Genomic DNA, 22445 nt, shown 5'->3' on the forward strand with positions numbered 1-22445 from the left:
ATGGCGCGGGGCCGGGGGCGGCGGCGCTGGGGGCGCTGCGCGCTGGTGGCCGCCGCCGCGTGGACCGCGGGCTGGGTGCTGGCGGCCGCGCTGCTCCTGCGGGCGCACCCGGGCGTCCTCTCCGAGCGCTGCACCGACGCGAAGAGCCGGCGCATCCTGGCCGCGCTGGTAGGTCCCGCCCGCCCCGAGGGAGCGCCCAGGGTGGGGGCGTGGGGCATCCTCTCCGGCCCATCGGACCCCCCGGGCCGCCCCCTCGCCCGCCCTTGACCCGCTGCGCTGGGGTGTCGCCGCGGCCACCCAGCCCGGGGATTCGGACGCTGCGGCGGCGCCCACCGGGGAGTTTTCCTGACACGTGCGTGGAGGGCCGAATGCGCACACACGGTCTTTCCAAAGGGGACTCAGCCAAGGGTCGTCTGTGTGCCCGCGGGGGTGTCTCTCCCCACCGTCCCGAGACAGTCGCTCTCCCGCCGCCTCGCGCGCCCTCCTCCTGCTGAAAGTTTGGGGGTTCGGGTCCCGAGCCTCCGAGACGCCCCTCTGTCCCCGCGCGCGGCGCAGGGTAGCCGGACTGGGCGCGCTGCGTCGCGGGAGGACTTTGCGGGCGGTGGGCTCGGGCTGGTGCGGGACGCGGGGCGGGAGGGGACCAGCCTTTGCCGCTCTCTGGTCCCCTGTTCTCTCCTGAACCGATGTTCTGTGATTCTACCCAGTTCCAACCAGGGCTGCTGGGTCACCCCCTAACCTAGCCGAGCCGGGAACAGAACGGCTGATAGGGACCCCCACCCTCCCTCCACCCCAAAGCCAAGGTCTGTGGAACCGAAGGCCAAGAGTGCGCAGCAGGGAGAGGGACGCCCGCGGAGAGGGTCCGGCTGCGGAGCCCGCAGCCCTGGCCGCGCAGCCGCCTTCCCCGGGGGAGTGCTCGGGGCTGCCCAGCACCAGCCCCCAAAGCCGAGCGGGCAGCCAGGGCGGGAGGAGGCCTTGGCATCTGCAGTCCGCCGTGTGGACCGGTCCTCAGATGCCACAAAAGCAGATTTCCTCTTTAGTTGAATCCAAACCCTGGCTGCTCCTGTCTTTGCATTTGCTTGGGGAGATTAAGCCCATCAGACATTTGAAAAGAGTCGGAAACCCTAAAAGGAAGACAGCAGCAGCTACTGTCCACTGATGATTTAAGTGATTAGCCACTTCCTAAAACAGTGACTGTCTAAGCTTTTGGTTTGAAAAGTAATCCAGTTTCTAAGACATCTCCAAGGAACAAGTGAAATTTTCAGTCTGACTGTTTACAAATGGGTGGGTTTTTTGAGAGTCTAGGTTTTCAAAACCTGAGAGTATAAATGTTTTAGAGTAAATGATTCATTTTTTAAATATTGGGTGAAACTTACAAGATAAAACAAGTCACTTTCCCTGATTGGACCTGTCAGTGCTGAGGGTGATCAGGAGCAGTTGGGACACAAATCCCCCTTCACTTCCACCTTCCCACCCGCTGTGTGTGTATCTGAGTCGCTCTTACACTCGGGTTCTTTAAAACTTTCTTTAGGTTGTAAGAGCTCATTGATTTTCTCAGGGACACATCCCCAAATTCCTTTCATTATAAAGATTTTTTTTCCTCTCTGTTTTGGGGGGGGGGGGGACAGATTGCCTGACTATAGTAGACAAAAACTGATAGTTTGGCCATGATTGATTACCTATGTGCAAATATCATATAGTAACTTTTTAGGTGGAAATAAAAAAGCCGATACCATTTTTCATTTATTTATTTTGGTTAACTAGGAAAAGGCCTAATGGAAATTAGATGCCCAATATAATTTGAGGAATTACTAATCATAGCTTTCCCAGCATTCCAGGTAATAAATCAGAACCAATTCTGTTTGGAGGCTTTACCCATACATCTTAAATGGCAGCCATACTGGATCATTTTTTCAGTCCAACATAGCTGAAAAGATTTGTTCAGCTTCTGAAGGCTCTAAATCTTTCCTACTGCCCAAAGAATGACTTAAAATACCATGTCCGTCTTCCTGAGAGTTTCTCTGATGTCATCTGTCTCAGGTGAACCGATCTGTTGGTGGGGGTGTGTGTGTGTCCTTTGGACGTATGAGTCAGCTTTTCTCTTACCTGCCCAGGACTTCTCTCCCCTGCTTTTCTGTCACATCCTTTTCCACCCTTTTCAGCCTCAATCTGTTCAGGAGAGATGTATGTAGCGCTCCAGCTCACTTTCCACAGGACACTGCACACCAGAACAAGGTTTAAGTAGGACCAAGTCTACACTCCATGGGCACCGGCCCAGAGGGGCAGAGGAGAGGCTGGCGGTAAGGTTTCCGAGGCCCTGAGCTGAATCGAGCCTCTGTCTCGGCTCCCCGGGCACTTCCCAATTCATTCTGCCGGGCTTTTATCCTCCATAATAAAAGTGGCTGTTATTCTCCTGACTGGCCTCCAGACTCTCATTAGCTTTCACTCTGAATAAAGGAGCACAGAAGAAACAGCCCTACTGGCTGAGCCAGAGGGAGACCTCTTTCTGGCAGAGCCACGAGTGCGTGGTAGATTCTCCGTGTCGACCCTGTCGCCTGTATTCCCAGAGCTCTCCACGCAGCAGGTGACAACGAAGGCCTGCCCAGGGGGTCTGTGGGAGAAAGTGTGTGACAGTCAGATGAGCTAGCCGAGGGCCAGGGAGGAGCTGCAGGTTCCTGGAAGCCAGCCATACTCGGCAGACAATAGGGCCCCTGGAAGACGTGAGAATTCAAAGAGCCAACGTGAATGGTTCCAAAAGAATCGAGCCCCAAGCCTTCAAGCTCTGGAGTTTTCTAGTCCTAAAACACTGCTCCTTTTGACTGCTGCTTTTTGGCACATGCTGCCATCAAACAACACGCACACTCTCTCTGGCTAGACCCTGGGGTCTCTGGTGGCCTACTTTTCCAGGGAACCAGGCCAGGAGACAGCCAGGCTGACGAGGGTCCTGCCTGCTTCCTGCAGGGCACGTCCTGCCAACGCGCCGAGATGTTTGCTGCCAGGACTTGTGCGTGCCAGCTGTGGGCGCTGACGTGCAGAGGCGTCACTTGTACGTTCCTTTTACTCCCAGCAGCAGCCTCTGTGAGGCGTGTGCTTTTATCATCCCATTTTGCAGATGGAAAGGTGGGCCCTGGGAGAGGTGGCATGGTTAGGAGATGTGGGGCCAGGATGTGAGCCCGGGTAGCAATGGCCAGGACCGGATCACCCCTGGACTGGCTTCTCCAATGACAACAACCCCAAGCGACGACTCTGTCCAAACCCTGCCATGGCTTCTTAGTCAAAGCACCTCCAAGACACCCCCAAGACCAGGGCTGTGCTGTTCGGGTGGCTTCGCTCCCTTTGGGCTGGCGAGGTTTCCATGTGAGTTAATTTAATCCAGAATGGGTTGCTGTTTGCTGTGGTAGAGGCTGCCAATTCCCTACAGGACTACGGCATCAGGCCGTTCGTCACGTGCCTCCTCTGGGCCATCCAGGGGCAAAGAGGAGTTGCCCAGTGGGTAGTCAACCACTGGGAGACCCCGCAAGGCGCGAGGCAGCTGCTTGGGGCAGGAATATCATTATGGAATATGGATGGCACTAACCGCCAGGAACCTCGTGCTCCTGAAAAACAGAAACAGGCAAAAGAAAGCCCAGCCCTTTGGCATGACCTTTGCAAACCTGTCAACAGTTCACCAGACAGGAGCGGACAGTTTGAGAACCCAGAACCGTGATACAAGCTGGGGAAATACTAAGCAACCACTGCAAAGACACTTCTCCCAAGAGCTGGGCCAGTGTGGTGAGTGTGAACTTGTGTCTATGCACCTGTGCACGTGTATGTGTGAGAACCACAGATCCACTGGGAATTTAATTAAGAAAATGCACCGGAGTCAACAATCAGGCTCTATTAGCTCAGTTTTGCATCCGATATCTGTGGACATCCTATGCATGCACATTTGGGTACAAAATCAACCCATCTCCAAGCTGGCCGTCAGGATGCCCATATACAGAGAAAAGTCTGGTGCAAGACTTAAAAAATGGAGTTCAACAAACTACTTTTGTTGAGTTAAAAAGAATAACTCCTTCAAAAGGACGTCTTGCTAATAAAATAATCTCACTATTACCTCTAATATGGTAAAAGTTTTCAAGTAGCTTTCAAGCTTGTGATTTATACTTTAAGTTCTCTGTTTGTTAAATGCGGAATTCAGTCTTTCTCTGTATTTAATAGGCACAGATGAGCATAAAAATGCTGCAAATGCTCTGTAATGCCGGGAAGCAGAGAAGCAAGGGCAGAATCAATTTATCATGAAGGATGTCTGCAAAGAACTGTTTGCAATAACTAAATTTCTATATAATTTTTAGTGTAGACTTTGCATTAATTTAAGTTATCTCATGTACCAAATGATGTCACTGAGACACCGAAAAGTTAGATTATAAACCTAAGACCTCCCCTCGGGCAGCTGGCAGGCCCGGGTCTGTTTCCCAGTTGTCTAACTCCACTTGCCGCCCGTGGCCATATGTGTCGCTGCATCCCAGCAAGAAGCAAGCCGTGTGTGGGGCACATTTATAAATCAAGGTGCCAATCTCAAGAAAAACAGCCAAAATTAATGTTCCCCTTCAAAATCGACAGACTATCTGCCAAATTCAATGATTGTGCCATTGCTCAAAACATTTTACCGCTCATCTTTGGTGTTGCCTTCAAAATTTGCAGGGGCAAATCTTGTACAGATTTCCATTTGGTTTCTGTTTGGTTTCATTGATGGATGCCATTCCCGAAGAGGAAGGGGACAGCACACATGCAGCCACGCGACTGTTATGTACCGCCTGTGGGTGGGAGAGGAGGGACATGGCAAGCCCCCGTGAGGACGGTGCTGGCGGCTGGGAAGCTCGAGCTGCCTCTTGAAGGCAGGACACGTTTTTGTCGTGGGAGAACAGGGAGATGGACGGCCTTGCCAACAAAACATTCCTGTCTGGGCAGCGTGCTTTGCTCTGCTCTCCTCTCCTCTGAGCTGTCTCTGGTTCTCTGAGCACACTGGCCTTGCCCAGGTTATTCCCCATGAAGGAACCACCGTCCCCTCGGTCTCTGTGAGAAAGATTCTAGCTTGTCCTTCAAAACTGAGCTCAGACTCATCTTCTGCAGGTAGACATGGCCCCTGACCCTCGGCTCTCTAATGTGCAGGGCTGCAGAGGCTGGAGGGGCTCATGTGTGCCCCTGTGCCAGGCACTCTCCACTGGGTTCTTCGTATAACTGCCCTGGGACTGCGGGGACACAGGTGTCATGGACCCACTGCACGGCCCGGAAGCAGTGCAGAGCCATCCACCTCCCAAGCTGAGCCCGCATGCTCCAGACTGGCACACGCCACCCGCTAAGGCAACACGTTTGTTTACAAGGTGGCCCTCCGCTGCCCTGTGGGCTCCTTAGCCTGGCCCCTCGAGTCACACACTGAGCTGGGTGGGGTCCGAGAAGCTGGCGTTTTCACTTGAAGCTGCGGGAGTGGCGAAGCAAAGACGAGACGCCTTGCCCACGGCATGCCCGTCTGTGTGGTTTGGGGCTGTCCTCCGGGCCCGCAGTGTCCCTTGTGGCCAGTGGCAAGTGCAGTGGCAGATCCAGTGAAGGAGTCAGGGCCCTGGGCAGCCGTGAGCGTGAGCTCCTTCCTCCCCGGGCACGGCCAGGCCGGGGCCCTGTCTCAGTTGCGACAGGGCAAGTCTTCCCTTCCCCATTTGCTCTCCTCTGGAGGATTCTGAGGCTCTCAGATCGGGGCCCCTCCTCTGGCCAGACCCCGGCTTTCCGATCTGCTTCCCTTTCTTTTCCAGTTCTGCTCTGCACTTCATATATGAGCACTTTTGAGTAAATCACGAATAAGGTAACACTACAAAAATGTTCACGGAATGGAATAAACCATTTTGGATATCATACTTACAGCGCTTCTTAGATTTGCAAAGAAATTAAGAAAAATTGTTGCCTTTTCTTGTTGGGTTTATTATAGAGACATGAGAGTCTGTAAATGCAGATAACATAGGGAAAAAAAAGTAACAAGTAAAATGAACACTCTGTATTATTTCTCCCTTCCGTCTTTGTACTCCCTGGTGTTGCAATCACTTCCCTTTCCTCCTCACCTTACCTCCCAATCTCCAACCGTCTCAGAGGGGCTTGAATCAGCAGCTATTTTCTTACAAGGCGAGATAGGGAAGTGACTACAAACAAAGAGAGAGATTGACCCCCGAAACCTGACCCTTTCCATGCTCGTTTAATGACCCAAGCCTTGGAAAGAGGAGCCAGGATTCAAAAGAAAAGGATGGTGTTTTACCAAAAGTGTGTTACATTAAGTTCCAAGAAGAACACAGCACGCTGGCACGACTTCAAGTGTATAGAAAGCCAGTGCAGGGGTCGGGGGCTGTATGTTAATACAGGTTCATTATGGGTGTTTGGTTTCCAAAGACAAAGAGCCAGCCTCAGGCAAACAGGGTGGCACTCACGGGCTGGCAGATCAGGTTTGTGAATTCCTATCTCCGGATCTCGACCGCTGGCTTCCAGTGGGGCACCCCCCATCCCAGAAGAGGTGCAAAGCTCCACAGCTTGCCAGAGGCCCCCGGGGCAGGGAGCCCATGGGGGTCGATCAGATGGCTTGGCCACACTTGAGCTCCTGCCCAAAATAGTTCTGAAAACCTAGACCCTTGCTTTAAGAACTGGATATCTTTCATTTCCGATTGTCTGGAAATGAGTATTTTGAACAATTAGCCTACAGTGTTTGGAAAGGTCCACAGTCTGGTATTTCACACCTTGGGGCCAGCTGTGTTTTGGAATTCAAGCTTTTTTTGCATTTTTAGAAAGATGGTGTGGTACATACACCTTACATTTTTGTATCACCACCAGCAGGCAGTGCCTGGGGTCATATATATTAATAATTATTCAGCAAAATGTGCAGATTCCCACTAAGTTGGTGCATAAAGACTGTAGGTCAGGGAGGGGTTCTGACACCATGAGAGGCCAGGTGAGGTTTTGCTGCCAACGGAATTATCAAAAAACTGAGTCTTTCAGCCCTTTTTGGGGTATGAATTACTTCCATGTCCAGGCATTAGGGTCATGTTTTTCGACTTTAAGGAGCTATTTGCAATCTACTTGGGTGAATAAAGCCGACAAACAGGAAACGAGGCAGCCCTTAGGACGGTGGGTAATTAACGATGTGTAGCAGTTTGGTTCAAGGGCCGCCTCAGCCGCCTCGCACTTGTACACACCTCGCAGCTCCCACAGACGCCTCTCCTGGGGGCTCGGTGCGCGCACAGGAGGCAGGCTGATCTCCGTGAGGAGGGAGTTCAGGCTCTGTGTTAACCAGCTGCTCCCAGCTAGGTCACCGCGTAGCCAGGGCCGGAATTCTGGCTTCCTGCCTTGGTCCATTTTTATCCCAGGTGCCAGGATACAGTGTGCCGCTCCTTACCTCAGCGGGCAGCTCACGGCACTTTGTCGTGAATAAGGCGGGCTGGAAACACAGCTCTGTGGTTTTGTATGTGTCTTGCTGCCTTAAAAGAACTAGGGCACTGCTGTCACTTCACATGGTGCAGAAGCTCTAGCAAGGAAGAGAAGGTGTCTTGGCCGCTGGCGTGAGGGCTGGCGGTGGGAGCGATCAGGGAGAAGATGGGTTTGTGGGGAAGTGGGCTGGATTAGAAAATGTGACCTAGCTCTAATAAAATGGGTCTAGAGGCTTAGATTTCCTGAAAATGCTAAAGAGGAAAGGAGTAATAACCCCCCTTCACCCACCCTCTTCTTCTCCCTCTCCCTCTCGCAGGACAGAGGGGCAGGCCCGGTGGGCGTCTTTTTAGGGAAATGCATCGTGTGGTGGGAGGGAAGCCAGGTCAGCACACGCGGATGGCCAAAGGCTGCCCTACGCTTTGGAGAAATACTCTCTCGGAGGGCTCCTGGGCAGCCTTCCCCAAGGCCAGGAATGCAAAGCCTTGGTGCCCCTGCAGAAAGCACCAGCGTTCCTGGGGCCTTCTGCTGCTGGCCCTTGTTCTCAGCGTTGCATCCTGCAGCGGCGTTCTCAGAACTGCCACCGTCCTCTTAGAGCCAGCCTGCGAGATCACACGATTCCCAGCTAAAGCAACAGGGAAGCTTCTGGAGGGTCAGCGCTGTCGCGGGCTCTGCTGTGCACCTGGATCGCCTGCCCCCACCCCCCCCACCGCCAAGTGAGGTGACCTAACCCTTCTTGGAAGGGGGAGCTGCCCGCTCGCCAGGTGACTGTAACAGGCAGCCAGCCTCAACCACTGGCCCGTCAGCCTGGCCCATCCCCGAGGGTGCCCGAAGCCAGAGGGGTAGAGGCTTTCCCCGAGGCCACACAGCTGGGTGGGGGAAAGTGCCCCTGGTCCCCAGGCTTCTCGATTCTGGAGACACAGTCCCGGGCCTGACTGCGATCACAGGTATGCGACAGCCACAGCCGCTGGGTCCCGTCTGTGAGGTTCCGTTGCCCTCCTGTGGGCATCTGGGAAGCAGGGGCCTGGCCCTTCCCCGCCCCTCCGGCGTGGTGACCGCTGTCCCTTCCTTCCAGTGCCGGGACTACCGAGGCGGCACGCTCGTGGGCGACCTGTGCGAGGACCTGTGCGAGGCCGGGCAGCTGGTGTACCGGCGCTGCCTCTACCACGAGAGGGGCAAGAAGGTGCTGCAGGCCGACTGGCGGGGCCGGCCCGTCATCCTCAAGTCCAAGGAGGAGGCCTTCTCCAGCTTCCAGCCCCTCGGCCTGCCGGAGGAGGAGGAGGCGGGGGACGACAGCCAGGGCCTGCTGGAGGCCGAGCTCCTGCTGCTGGTGGCCGGTGAGGTCAAGAGCGCGCTGGGGCTGGAGCTCTCCGCCGGCAGCCTGGGGCCGCTGGGGCTGGGGCGCCGGGGCCCGCGCTGGAGGGGCCGGCTGGCCAGCCTGTGGGCACTGCTGCAGCAGGAGGAGTTCGTCCACCTGAGCCTGCTGCAGGACCTGAGCCGGCACGTGCTGCCCGTGCTGGGCTCCTGCGGCCACTTCTACGCCGTGGAGTACCTGGCCGCGGGCAGCCCCCGCCACCGGACCCTCTTCCCCCTGGAGGGGGCCGCGGGTGCTGCCCGGGGAGGCCGGGGGCAGGCCAGGGCTGTCAGCAGCATTGCCCTCAGCTTCCTGGACATGGTGAAGCACTTTGAAGACGACTTCTCTCAGCGTCTGCATCTGTGTGACGTCAAGCCCGAAAACTTTGCCATCAGGAAGGACTTCACGGTAGGTGGCCACGGGGAGTGGGTGTTGATGTGGTGGAGGGCAGAGCTCTGGATCCGGGGCGGCTCATGAGGGGGTTTCTGAACTCCTGGCTGCAGGGAGCAGACCACCCCAACATTGCACAGCCTTCCAGCCCCAGACAACCCTGGTCCACCAACCCGCTTCCTTCGGGAGGCTGTTGAAGGAATTTCAGGAGCGTGCTCATCTCCCACAGCTCATGGGAAAGCGGATTTTAAGAGCAGGGGCCTGGAGCAGGAGGCAGAGGCTGGCAGCCCAGGTCGCTGCTCCCCGAGGCGCCCGGTTCCCCGGGAAGCTCACGGGCATCTCAGAGCCCCTTCTGCAGCGAGCTCTCTTAGGGGTCCGTTTGCCTCGCTGAGCAGAGGCAGCAGTGTCCGGGAGGCAGGGAGTTGTGGAGAGAATAAGGTGCAGGGCTGGGCTCCACGCTGGGGGAGAATTTCCCAGTCTGGGACTCTGTTTTCAAACCACCCACACTCTAGGAGAATAGGCTGCTTTGTCCAGGACCTTTTTTCTTGGAGATGTTGTAGTTGGTTTCCATTCACGGCATGAGATTTCCTGCAGGGGAGGTGGCGTTCAAGTGCTTTCCACGAGGGAAAAACTGCCCCAGGCGGACAAGCTGCTGCTGATCTGCTTGTGTGGAACAGCTGGCCTGTTACCTCGTGCAGAGGAGAGGGGGCCCCAGATGGACTTGGGCGTTTCCCACGAGCTAGCACCCCCTTCCTCGGGGGGGGGTCCGGTCCGAGCTGCAGAGCTCAGGGCCTCCTCTCCATGGGAGCAGCTCTCGGAGGAGCAGACGGGCCTCGAGGTCATGCCCAGGCCAAACGCCGGGACCACCTAAGTGGGACAGGTGGCGGGACCGGTGGTGATGTGGAGGGGGCAGGGGGGAACGTGCCCTGGGACCCCCGGCTGCGCTGAGTCAGCTCCTAGGCGGCGGCGGTCACTGCAGGGCAGCCCCTGGTGCGGCAGTGCTCTTTACCGAGATTCGGGACACAAAGGCTGCCCAAGAAGGTCCTGTGACTGCCCACCATAGGCTTTGTGGTGGGTGGCACTTGGAGCAGCCTGAGATCGAGCAGACTGAACATGCCGTCCATGAGTCCCTTCTGGAGTCAAGCCTTTCGCTACAGCCGGGAAGGGCACTTGGGTGTCTTGTGCTCATTGCCTCTTCCTAACGCTTGGTCCCCTGACAAGGAGGGGGTGCCTCGAAGCGTGGGAGGCTCCAGGGGATCCGCCAAGGGCAGTGAGAGCTCCCTGCGGCCCCCAGACCGCACAATGGGCAGGGAGGGTCCCCCCACGTGGCTGGCTCATGTACTAGAGCCCAGAGCTGTCATTGTCCCGGCTGGTGCTCCCCTACTTAGGAGCCGGGAGGGGACATCTTGGGAAAGACGGGCCGTGTCCTCCTCAGGGAAGTCCTAGGGCCTCCGTGAGCCCGGGAGCTTGGGAGAGCAGGGGCTGCGGTGCCGGCCGTGGGCAGCTGTGGACCCGGCCCTTCTCACCAGGCGACCGCTCGCCATCATCCAATGAGCGTTTTTGTGTGTCGGTGAGGGGACTCAGGAGGTGCCCTCCAAGCTGAGGGAAATGGGGATGCCTGGGCTGGGCTCTCCAGAAAAGCTTCCCGAAGGAGGCAGAACCTTCCAGATGCTGGGGCAGCATCCAAAGTGTCTACCTAGGGCCACCTGTGTCCTGCCTTCCAGCATCTCACGCACAACAGGTACCGAGTGTGTGTTCACTAATGGCTGTGCGCCGTCTGGCCTGGCCCCCCACTGTTTTGTAGGCGGGCGCTGGACCCACCAGCCAGTGGCCTATCGCTGACCGTCCTTACAGACATCGAAGTTCAAGGAGTTAATTATTCTGCCTAAGGTGTTACAACTTTCAGGGGAAAGCCAACAGCCCAGGCATCTCCAGGGGACATGGTGGAAACGCAAATTATCGGCCCCACTCCCAGCAGAAATGGACACAAGCTCTCCAAGTGAGGTCCTCCCTCTGAGCAGAAGTGGGGTGTCCGTCAGAGGAGCCCTAGAGGGGGAGGAGCGGAGGCCCCTGGGCACCCACTGCTCACAGCTCCACCCCAGCAGGGCGTGCACATTTACCCACCAGCTGCAAAGGAACAGCCAGGAAGCGTCCTTATTTCATGACCCCAGACTCCAGCCAGCGAGCGCTCTTTCCCAGTAGATGACATCTTTTCTTCCCCAGAGCCCCCTTTTCAGTGGAGGAGGAAATAATTCCCCCACATCCTTTCTATTCTGATGCCAGAGCACAGATGGAGGATGAGACGAGTTAGGTAATTTCATGCAGAAAGAATTTTTTTGATTCTTCTAATACTATTTAAGAAACATTATGTAGAGGTTTGTTTTGTTAATGTCCTTATTTTAGATGCATAGGATTATACTTATGATAGATGCGATCCCTTCTACGTCCAGTGCTGAAAATTACTAACGAAATCTGGTTCTCCCAAGGAGATGAGAAGGAAACCATCGCAAATGGGAGAGATAAGTTGCAAGGAGTTGAAATTCCATCTCAAAGCTCAGGGGAGGTTGCGGCGGTTGCCAGAAACTATAGAAAAAGAGAAGGCTCCAATAGTCACAATAATAAATTATCAAGATTATAGATTCATTAGCATAGCCCGGCCCTTGTTCATGATTAGTGTATTGCCAGGGTCAATCATGAAATCACCTCTTTGTTTTGGCTTAATAATGAGATAAGAAAGATCAATTAAAATGATAAATCCTCTTTGCTGTGTCTGAACTGATAATCAGACAACACCCTCAAATAGGGAAATGTTCGATGTTCTTTATTTTTTTATTCTCCACATATTCTGAAATAAATTGTTTTCTCTCCTGCTTTTTTACTGACTAATCCCCGAGATACCTTATTGCCTTCCATCATTAATCCCAGTCAAAAACAAAAACCAGGGAATGTGCCTCCTGGATATTGCATGGAATTGGGGAGGAAAAGAAGACTGACAATGAACCTTTTTTTGAGCTGCCACGGTGGGGATGAGGAATGGCTGGTATTTGATGTAGCCCTGCAAAGGCTTGTCCACCCAGTTCCTCAAGCTTTCTAGTAGCTTCTCAGTACCTTGAAGCTACACACTGCTTGATTTGGGCAGATTCCAGGTTTTCTCAGGTTTGAGCTCATCTGTTTTTTTAAAAAAATGTTATCCAGATGGTGGAGGAAAATCTGCACAATTTAGAAGTTTTCTTTTTCTGTTCTGAAGTCTGTTTGGTTTGAAGCCCGGAAGGTAAATCTGGAATTCCGGGGATCATCAGGTTGTCATGCTAACAATGGAATTTAGCATTTGATAAGTTCGGATCAGGGTTCTTACCGATGAATCTGAATCCGCGAACTTTGCCTGCCATTTCCCTCTGGCTGCCATCTGCCCAGGCAGCTGGAAATACGAGATACTCCATCAGTGGGGAGCTCAGGTACTCCCTACCTCGTTTTACCATCACACCCCCAGACCTGCCTCTTGGTTGCAGTTCCAGTTTAATGCTTTTATTGATGGGGATAAATGATCCCTCGACTTTTATAATCCTGACGCTTGAAGATCGGAAACCAAAATGCTAAAGCAGTGGAGGGGGAATCCATCTTTAAGGCATTTCAGAGATTCTACTTTTAATGCTACAGATGAAAAGTGATACTTCTAGCTCCAAAGCCTAGGTTTTAGCCAGTGACAGCAAAGTTTCTTTTGGCAGCCAAAGCCTTGCAATATAATCTAAGAGAGTTTCTTGCATGAAAAAAAAAAATAGTAATACATTTAAACATCTTTGGGGGAAGCAAGCCACTGCCCAGCACACGGCATGGGCGTTTCCCTCTTGGTTGGCAGAGTTCCGGAGTGTTCTGCAATACAGCTGACAACTGCACCCGCAAGGATGGGAAACGCTTCTCTCTGCAGTCAGTCCGAGTGGGTCATCTGGGTGGCCATGTGCTATCTTGATTACAGGTGGTGGCTATCGATGTGGACATGGCCTTTTTTGAACCTAAAATGAGGGAGATTCTTGAGCAAAACTGCACGGGAGATGAAGACTGCAATTTCTTTGACTGCTTTTCAAGGTGTGATCTGCAAGTCAACAGGTGTGGGGCACAGCGTGTCAACAGCAACCTGCAGGTAAGTGCCCTCCGTGGCGGCCGGGCGGCCTCTGCCCCCAGCCCAACAGCGTCCCTTTGTGGAGCTGCTGGAGACCTTCCCAAGCCTTCAGGGCCCATGTGACGGGGTGGAGGGCAGGGACGGTGGGAGATGGGGTGACTGGCTGCTCCCCAACATCCCACCCCCCGTTGGATGTCGGGCTAGCCAGTGTGGTCTGAGGGCCGCAGCTCCAAGCACAGCCCGTTACAGGGGACGGGGATACATGGCTACTGCTGTCCCTGGGGCTGGCTTCTGCCTCTGCATGGTGACCCCCACGCGCCAGGAGGCCCCAGAGGCCAATCCACAGGGGTTGATTTGAGCCAGAAGGAGGGCAGTGGGCGAGGGGCTGGCTCCCCTCAGAGCCGCCTGGCTGTGTGCTCTTGCACATCAGAGCTCCCTCCACACCCCCTGACCTGCTCATGCTCCTAGCTGGCCCACTGCCCCAATATCCTCCACTGTCTGTCCCCCCGTCCCCAAGCCCATAAGCCCGAAGCGGCCCCATCCAGACCTGCTAACGCCCGTGAAGACCAGGCCAGGCAGAGGGTGGTGCTGTGTCATCCTCCACAGAGCACTGATTTGGGGGTAGCTGTACAGCTGTGTTCATCTGGGGGTCCCCAACCACCCCGAACCCACACAACTCCTGGGCTAAGCTCCAGACCCGCAGGATGCCCCCCCTCGTGATGTCCAGGGCTGATGTGGCCGTTTGGAAGCCTCTTTAAGGTGACGCACACCCTTGGGGTTGGGGTCTGGGGTTGCGCTGTGGGGACCGGATGACTTTCATCTGAGCACACACCTCCTGCCATCTCAGCCGCAGGACAGACGCTCACACCTGCCCTTGCCGTATCGTGGGAAACTGACTGTTCTCGACATAAAGGGCTCCCGCAGATTCACTCAGGAGGAGGAGGAACACAGAGAAAATGGGCAAGGGAAGGACATGCAATCAATACGTAACAGATGAAATCCAAATGGACAAAGAACTAGGAAGATTATTTAACCTTACTATTCAAAATATGCAAATTAAAATCCAATGATAAAAGTTTTCACTTACCAATGGCCAATTATCTTTAAAATACTATTAGAAGAGAACCTACGATGGCAGCTAGGAGAGACAGGGCAAAAAAACACCTCTGTGAAAAATACTAGATAAAAGCCAGAAAGTGACCCAGAACATCAGTTCCAGTAATGCACCAGCTAGACAAGGTCTGCTAAATCCACAGGGACCGTGCACTTGGTGAAACCGGGAGTCTGTGTTCTGAAAGGAGTGAGTGAGCCGGCTGAATATCTGGCAGCCATGCTGCAGTGTGGGGAAGCCAAGGATTGGTGTTTGAAGGCAGACTAGTTCTTTTTAAAAAAAAAACCCCAAAGCAGTTGCAGATACGGCTGTGAGAACCACACAGTGAAGCGCAGCAGGAACGGGCTGTGCGAACACCTCAATATCTGGCATGGAAGAAAGCCTTTCACGCACCTGCTTCTAATTGTCTCAGAGCGAGGCAGGCAGAGGTGAGCTAAAAGGGAAAAAAACCACACCCCTTGCAGCCATCTTCCTGGCAGGCTGGGAACGCTCCTGCCTGGCCCCAGGGCTACAGCCCAGAGCCACGCCAAGAAACCCAGTGTGATGGGGGGTGTTTCCAGCAGCAAGCGCACAAGCCACAGTGTTGGGCGTGGACAATAGCCTTTCGTGCACCCACAGCTAATTGTCCCAGAGCTGGGAAGGCGGAGCTGTGCAAAAAGGGGGAAATTAACACGTCCCATACAGCCATCCTTACAGCAGGCTGGGAATGCCCCTACATGGCCCAGCGGCCCAGAACTTCCCTTGAGGGACAGTGCACACTTGTGATGTAGCATAACCTTCCCTCAGCAGAGGTCCTGGAAGGGCATGGCTGCGAAGAGGGACCCACTCGGAAATCCCAGGGACCCTACGCCAATACCAAGGACTTGTGGGTCAGCGGCAGAGACAATCTGTGGCGAGACTGAAATGAAAGTTTAGACTCTTGCAACAGCCTTAAATCTCCAGGAACACCTGGGAGGTTTGATTATTAAAGCTGCCCTGCCTCCCTAACTGCTCAGACACATGCCCCACATTCAGGGCAGACAGCACCAACAACACACCCAAACTTGGTGCACTAATTGGACCCCACAAGAATCAGACCCCCACACACCACAAAGACAAAGTCAGGGAGAACTGACTTGAGGGGAATAGGTGACTCGCGGATGCCATCTGCTGGTTAGTTAGAGAAAGTGTACACCACCAAGCTGTAGATCTGACAAATTAGAGATTCATCTTTGAATAATCCTACATATCCTAAAAGAACCCTATCAAGTAAAGCAAATGCCAAGAGGCCAAAAACAACAGAAAATTTTCAAGCATATGATAAAACCAGACAACATGGATAACCCAAACCCAAACACCCAAATCAAAAGATCAGAGGAGACAGTTTTTGGAGCAATTAATCAAAGAACTAAAGACAAACAATGAGAGCATGGCACAGGATGTAAAGGACATGAAGAAGACCCTAGAACAGCATAAAGAAGAAATTGCCAGACTAAATAAAAAAATAGACGATCTAATGGAAATAAAAGAAACTGTTGACCAAATTAAAAAGATTCTGGATACTCATAGTAGAAGACTAGTGGAAGCCAAACAACTCCTTGACAACCACAGAATGGAAAATGAAAGAACAGAAGAAAGAATGGGGAAAAAATTAAAAAAATCAAAATGGACCTCAAGGATATGATAGATAAAATAAAATGTCCAAACATAAGACTCACTGGTGTCCCAGAAGGGGAAGAGAAGGGTAAAGGTCTAGAAAGTGTATTCAAGGAAATTGTTGGGGAAAACTTCCCAAAAGTTCTACACAATATAAATACACAAAGTATAAATGCCCAGCAAACTCCAAATAGAATAAATCCAAATAAACCCACTCCGAGACATATTCTGATCAGACTGTCAAATACTGAAGAGAAGGAGCAAGTTCTGAAAGCCGCAAGAGAAAAGCAATTCACCACATACAAAGGAATCAACATAAGACTAAGTAGTGATTACTCAGCGGCCACTATGGAGGCGAGAAGGCAGTGGCATGACATATTTAAAATTCTGAGAGAGAAAAATTTCCAACCAAGAATACTTCATCCAGCAAAGCTTTCCTTCAAATTTGAGGGAGAGCTTAAATTTTTCACAGACAAACAAATGCTGAGAGATTTTGCTAATAAAAGTCCTGCCCTACTTCAGATACTAAAGGGAGCTCTACAGACAGAGAAACAATGAAAGGAGAGAGAGATATGGAGAAAGGTTCAGTACTAAGGAGATTCAATATTGGTTCAATAAAGGACATTAAGAGAGAGAGGGGAAAAATATATCTGACAAACATAATCCAAAGGATAGGATGGCTGATTCAAGAAATGCCTTCACATTAATAACATTGAATGTAAATGGATTAAATCCCCAATTAAAAGATATAGGTTGGCAGACTGAATCAAAAAATATGAACCATCAATCTGTTGCATGCAAGAGACTCACACAGACACAGGGACACAAAGAAATTGAAAGTGAATGGATGGAAAAATTATTTCATGCAAGCTACAGCCAAAAGAAAGCAGGGGTAGCAATATTAATCCCAGATAAAATAGACTTTAAATGCAAGGATGTTAGGAGAGACAAAGAAGGCCACTACATACTAATAAAAGGAGCAATTCAATGAGAAGAAATAACAATCATAAACGTTTATGCACCCAATCATGGTGCCACAAAATACATGAGACAAACACTAGCAAAACTAAAGGATGCAATGGATGTTTCCACAATAATTGTGGGAGACTTTAGCACATCACTCTCTCCTATAGATAGATCAACCAGACAGAAGACCAATAGGAAACTGAAAACCTAAACAATCTGATAAATGAATTTGATTTAACAGACATATGTAGAACATCACATCACAAATCACCAAGATACACATTCTTCTATAGTGATCATGGAACTTTCTCCAGAATAGACCATATGCTGACACATAAAACAAGCCTCAATAAATTTAAAAAAATTGAAATTATTCAAAGCACATTCTCTGACCACAATGGAATACAATTAGAAGTCAATAACCATCAGAGACTTAGAAAATTCACAAACACCTGGAGGTTAAACACCACACTCCTAAAATAAATGGTTTATAATGTAGAATGTAGGGGAACTAGCGATAGAGAGCAATTAATGAAGGGGGAATGATAACCCAATAAGAACAGATAAGCTATTATGGGTAAATTTAACATTCTGGGAATGCCCAGGAATGACTATGGACTGTTAATTTCTGATGGGTATGGCAGGACCAAGTTCACAGAAATGTTGCTATATTAGGTTATTTTCTTGGGGTAGAGTAGGAACATCTTGGAAGTAAAGTAGTTACTTTAAGTTAGTTGTCTTTTTCTTACTCCCTTGTTATGGTTTGTTTGAAATGTTTTTTTTATTGTATAGCTTTAAAAAGCTTTATTTTTGATATAGTTAATTAAAAAAAGTTAATTAAGAGTTAATGACAATCAATGCAATATATGATACTGGAGTGGATCTAAGAATAGAGGAGAAAAGCTCAAAGGGGACATAAGGAAAAATTGGAACATAGAATTTAAGCTTTATATCCATATTAATTTTCTTGAATTAACTGCAGTTAAGTTAATGACATAAGTGAATATCCTTGTTTGTAGGAAATGTACATGGAAGTGTTGTGAGTTCAAGCAGTATGATTATCTGCAACCTGCTCTCAAATGTTCAGAAGATGTTACATGGGTAGATAGATAATTGATAGAAAGATAATAGATATAGTTGAAAGAAAGGGGGGGAGGGAGGGAGAGAGGAAGGAAAGGAAGGAAGGAAGTAAAGAAGGAAGGAAGGAAAGAAGGAAGGAAGGAAGAAAGGAAGGAAGGAGAAAGAAAGGTACTGCAAAGGTAGCAAAATGTAAAATTGGTAGATAAGGATATCTGGGGGTGGGGGGTGCTGGAGTTCTCTGTATGGGGTTTGTATTGTATTTGCAACTGTCCTATATGTTTGAAATTATTTCAAAATAAAAATTTAAAAAAATAAAATACTATTAATTATACATTACAAATTATCTGGTGAGGATTTAGGGAAATAGATGTGTTGATATTAACATGATAGTAAATTAGTACTTTTTGGAGGGGATGTGGCTATTACAACTATTCATAATCTTTACCAAGTTATTTCATTTATGCACATATCTCATTATGGCCTTTGAATAAAGTCCTCAAAATGAAAGTACATTTTCTTTAAGGATATGAGAAAATATGAAGCACTATTAAGTGAAAAAAAAAGCAGATTCCAAACTTCAATATTCACAATATGATACCTTATTTGTTAGGTAGTATGTGATTGGAAAGGTAGCCACCAATATTTGAAAAGGAATTATTTTTGGATGGTGGGATGCCAGATAATTTTATTTTCTTCATTTCTTCTACATTTAAAATTTCTACAGTGGTTCTGTATTCATTTCCTAACTTAAAATTTCACTAAAAAACCAAGTCCCTGTCCTGCATAAACTGATTGATAGATTAATAGAATAGAATTTTAAATTTCTATTCAAACAACGTATTGGAGGGATAGTCAAGAACGTGGTAGCAGTGGTTGCCTCTGAGAGGGGGAAGTGTGAGGCTGTGGTTGTCAGGGATGGAATGGAGAATAACATTACAGTCTATCCTTCAGGACATTGAATATTTTGCATAATAAATTGTATTGTTCTTAAAAAGAAATTAAATAACTTGTTTTTTTGAAAAAGAACCCCTGCCTTTCCAGGATTAATTGGAAAATGGAAATTAAACTTTTGTTCTCTATGAAATAGTGGCTCCATAAAATTGACTCATTCGTTAAACGAGTCTGATATGAAGTGTGAAATAGGAAAACAAAGTACTATTAATTATGCAGTTCTCAGTTCAGCTCTCTCAACAGGGAGGAAGCTATGAACGCAGTAAAACAAACAGCATCTTTAAGTCGAGGATTTAGAGACTGTCAGCTCAGTAGTGAATTTCTTACCCTATTAGAATTAAAGACGGTGAGATGGAGGCTGAATTTTTAGTTCTGCTCCTAACATAAAACATTTCCAAAGGCTCCTTAAAAGAGCCTGTCACATTTGCACGCTGCTTTTCACTAACCTCCTGTCACTGAACCCTGTCAGCCGACCTCACAAAGGCCCCGGGGCTGCTCCTTACGCAGCAGTCACTGCCTGTGACTCCGTGTTCCCTTTTCTCTTCAGAAATGTATCCCAACCTCTCTGACGCGCCACCCCAGCGCTCCCCCCCGGCTCTGAGACCGAGAATGGAGCGTCCCTCCTGCGCCCGAGGCGGCCTTCTGTCGCTGCGGCAGAGCTGGGGCCTCGCGCTGCTGGTGGGGTGCAGCAGGGAGCCCGGTGCCCGCTGCGGCGCCGCCGTCCTCCCGCAGGCCCCTCCGAGCCCCCGCGCGCGCTGCACAAGCTTTCGGGAGGGGTTTCTGCGCCGAAGTAACCGCTCGCCTTTCTTCCCCCAGGTCATCTGTGACAAAATATTCCGCCACTGGTTTCCCTCCCCCCTCCAGGGCTCCGCCGCGTCCCCCCAGCTGCAGCGGCTGCAGGAGGCCGTGCACGAGTGCGCAGACCCGGCCGCGCCCCCGGGAGCCGCCCCCGGCGCGTTCGGGAAGCTTCGCCGCCTGCTGCAAGCCAGGCTGCGGGAACTGCGGGAGCCCAAGTAGCAGCAGCCACGCCCGGTTACAAGGCCCTGTCGCCGGCTTCCTCCGCGTTGGTGTCGGGGGCGAGGCTGTCCCTGCAGATGCGCTCCCTCGGGTGCCGTCGTGCTTTCCGCAGCGGGGGGCTCCTCGCAGCCGGCGGCGCCTCCCTCGCCGCCCCTGGCCGGGTTTCCTCGCCCTTGTCCGGAGGGCGCCCCCAGCAGCCGGCCCGACCGCGCCGCTGCAAAGTGGGCCAGGGCGAAGGCTGCAGAGCAACCCGGTCCCGCGCGCTTCCTCTCCCAGGACAGCGCTGGTGCCCCGGCTGTGGGAGCGAGAGTCCCGGCCGCTCCTCCCCGTGCAGTGCCGCCATGTTACGATAATGGCCGTGCGAGTGAGTTTGTGTGCACACGAGTGTGAGCGCACGCGAGTGAGGTGTGTGTGCACATGGGCGTGAGTGCACACGAGTGAGGTGGCTGAGTGTGAGCATAGTGTGTATGTGTGTATACAAGGGAGTGTGCACCTGAGTGAGTGTGTGCACACATGAGGGAGTGTGGGTGTGTACATGACTGAGTGAGCATGTGTGAGTGTGCACCTGAGTGTGGCTGTGCATGGAAGTGTGAGATGTGTGCTAGTGTGTGTACCTGAGCATGAGTGTGAGCAAGTGGGTGTGTGTGTTGGGACAGTGGGCAGGTGGTTTCCCAGTGTGTCCTCCGGGGCTGCTTGCCCACCCAGCTCAGAGTTCCCTTCCTTTTGGAATTCCATACAATAAAAAGAGCTGCATCTTGAAGGAATGTGATTTATTTTGGAGAGCACGTGTACGGACAGCTCAGAGCATTTCTCTCTTTTTTTTTTTTTGAATTCAATTTTACTGAGATATAGTCACAAAACATAGTCTTTCACAGTGTACAATCAGTTGTTCACAGGACCATTATATAGTTGTGCATTCAGCAACACAGTCAATTTTTGAACATTTTCATTACCACACAAAAAAGAATAAAAATTAAAGTTAAAAAGAACACCGAAAATATCCCATACCTCCTCCCTCCCTATTATTCATTTACTCGTTGTCCTCCTTTTTCTACTCCTCTGTCCATACGCTGGGTAAAGGGAGTGTGAGCCACCAGGTCACACAGTGTAAAGGCTTCTGGTTTAGAGGAATCCACCACTCTGCGGGCTCTGTTTTCAGGGAGCATTTTGCCCGTCCCTGCGGTGCGTTTTCCTTCGCAGCGGGAGCTGCAGGCCTGCTGACCCCCTGGTGTCCCGCACCGGGGAGCATGAAGCGAGCGGATTCTGAGCCAGTGCGGGCTCCGGGCGGGGTTGGGCCCCAGCAGCACCTCCGAAGCGAGCGGAGCCGGAGCCCTCGTGGAAGGCAGGGCTGGTGCTTTGGTGGGAGATGCCCCGACAGTGCGCCCCAGGAGCGTCTCCGCAAAAGCCCAGCATGGTGCCCCCACCTTGGACCAGCCACATGGGAACCCCGGGGGCCAGTGAGGTTTCCCTTAAGGGAGCACGTTTCTACTCGACAGCCAGGAAACTGGGAATGTCAATAAACAGTCAACCGATATCCCTTTTCAGAAATCCCATTAAAAGGGAAAAAGAAGGAGAAAGGAGAGAGGACAAGGAAGTTATGTTGGTGGTTGACAAATTGGAGAACACAAATTAATGACATTGAAAAGTCACAAATTGGTAAATTCCAAGCTTTTGCCCTTTTCCTTACCTGAACCCCTTTTAATCCAGACAAGGGGGAATTGCCTTACTTCCTGTATTCGGTTGGGATGTGTTTCCCCAGGGCAGCCCACTGCTCTGTAAAATGTGGGGACTCTAGAATGATCTAAGTTCTCCCAGCTTGAACTCCTATGATTCTGTGAAGACTTTTGCTGGAGGGTCTGTGGTTACCTGCTATTTCCAACCCCCTCGTCCGTTGCCTTTTTGCATTTTTCCAGATGACATTGACTTTCACAAAAGGTCTCCTTTAGTTATGCAGTTCCATAATGCCACACCATAAATAGTTCTGTAGCTCCACAGCTCACCTGGCATTTGTATTATTTGGCGGGGAAATAATCCCCTTCTCAGTTACGATTTGGCCAAAGTAAATGAAAACTAGAGTATGATGAACAGACCGAGGGCTAGTGGATTCTGAAAGAAAACAGGATGGCTGTCGTGTGCCCGGGTGAGGTGACGGTTTCACCAGGGACGTGCTGGGCGCTGTTTTTCTGTGAGAGTGAGAGGCTCTCCCTGACTGTGTTCACCCACTAGTCAGGTTCTTTATATGAGCAAAAAGGTTTCCGTGAAGACTGTGTGGAGCAGAGGGCAGGGGGGGCAGAGGGGGCAGGGGGCTGTGCCCGTTGGGTTTTCACTGTGAGGTCAAGTTGGCCACAGGTGGGTGCACCCTGAGGGCCTCAGATGCGCTTGAACTCTGA

General features: G+C 51.2%; 1 protein-coding gene across 1 annotated transcript; it reads left to right on the top strand.

Annotated features, from left to right (window-relative positions):
* DIPK1C (divergent protein kinase domain 1C) lies at nucleotides 1–20815 on the top strand. The gene is made up of 4 exons (XM_037805758.1): nucleotides 1–168; nucleotides 8510–9196; nucleotides 13152–13316; nucleotides 19855–20815. The coding sequence occupies exons 1-4, from the start codon at nucleotides 1–3 to the stop codon at nucleotides 20053–20055; spliced, it is 1221 nt and encodes a 406-aa protein (XP_037661686.1). The 3' UTR covers nucleotides 20056–20815.
* The last annotated feature ends 1630 nt before the right edge of the window (nucleotides 20816–22445 follow it).

The sequence above is a fragment of the Choloepus didactylus genome, chromosome 16, assembly GCF_015220235.1.
Source record: "Choloepus didactylus isolate mChoDid1 chromosome 16, mChoDid1.pri, whole genome shotgun sequence".
Classification (NCBI taxonomy): domain Eukaryota; kingdom Metazoa; phylum Chordata; class Mammalia; order Pilosa; family Megalonychidae; genus Choloepus; species Choloepus didactylus.

Bases quoted from the DNA above. Each gene is read 5' to 3' on its own strand.
- DIPK1C (XM_037805758.1), top strand. From the start codon at position 1: ATGGCGCGGGGCCGGGGGCGGCGGCGCTGGGGGCGCTGCGCGCTGGTG. The intron at 169-8,509 runs GTAGGTCCCGCC...CCTTCCTTCCAG, and splicing joins GGCGCATCCTGGCCGCGCTG to TGCCGGGACTACCGAGGCGG. The intron at 9,197-13,151 runs GTAGGTGGCCAC...TCTTGATTACAG, and splicing joins CCATCAGGAAGGACTTCACG to GTGGTGGCTATCGATGTGGA.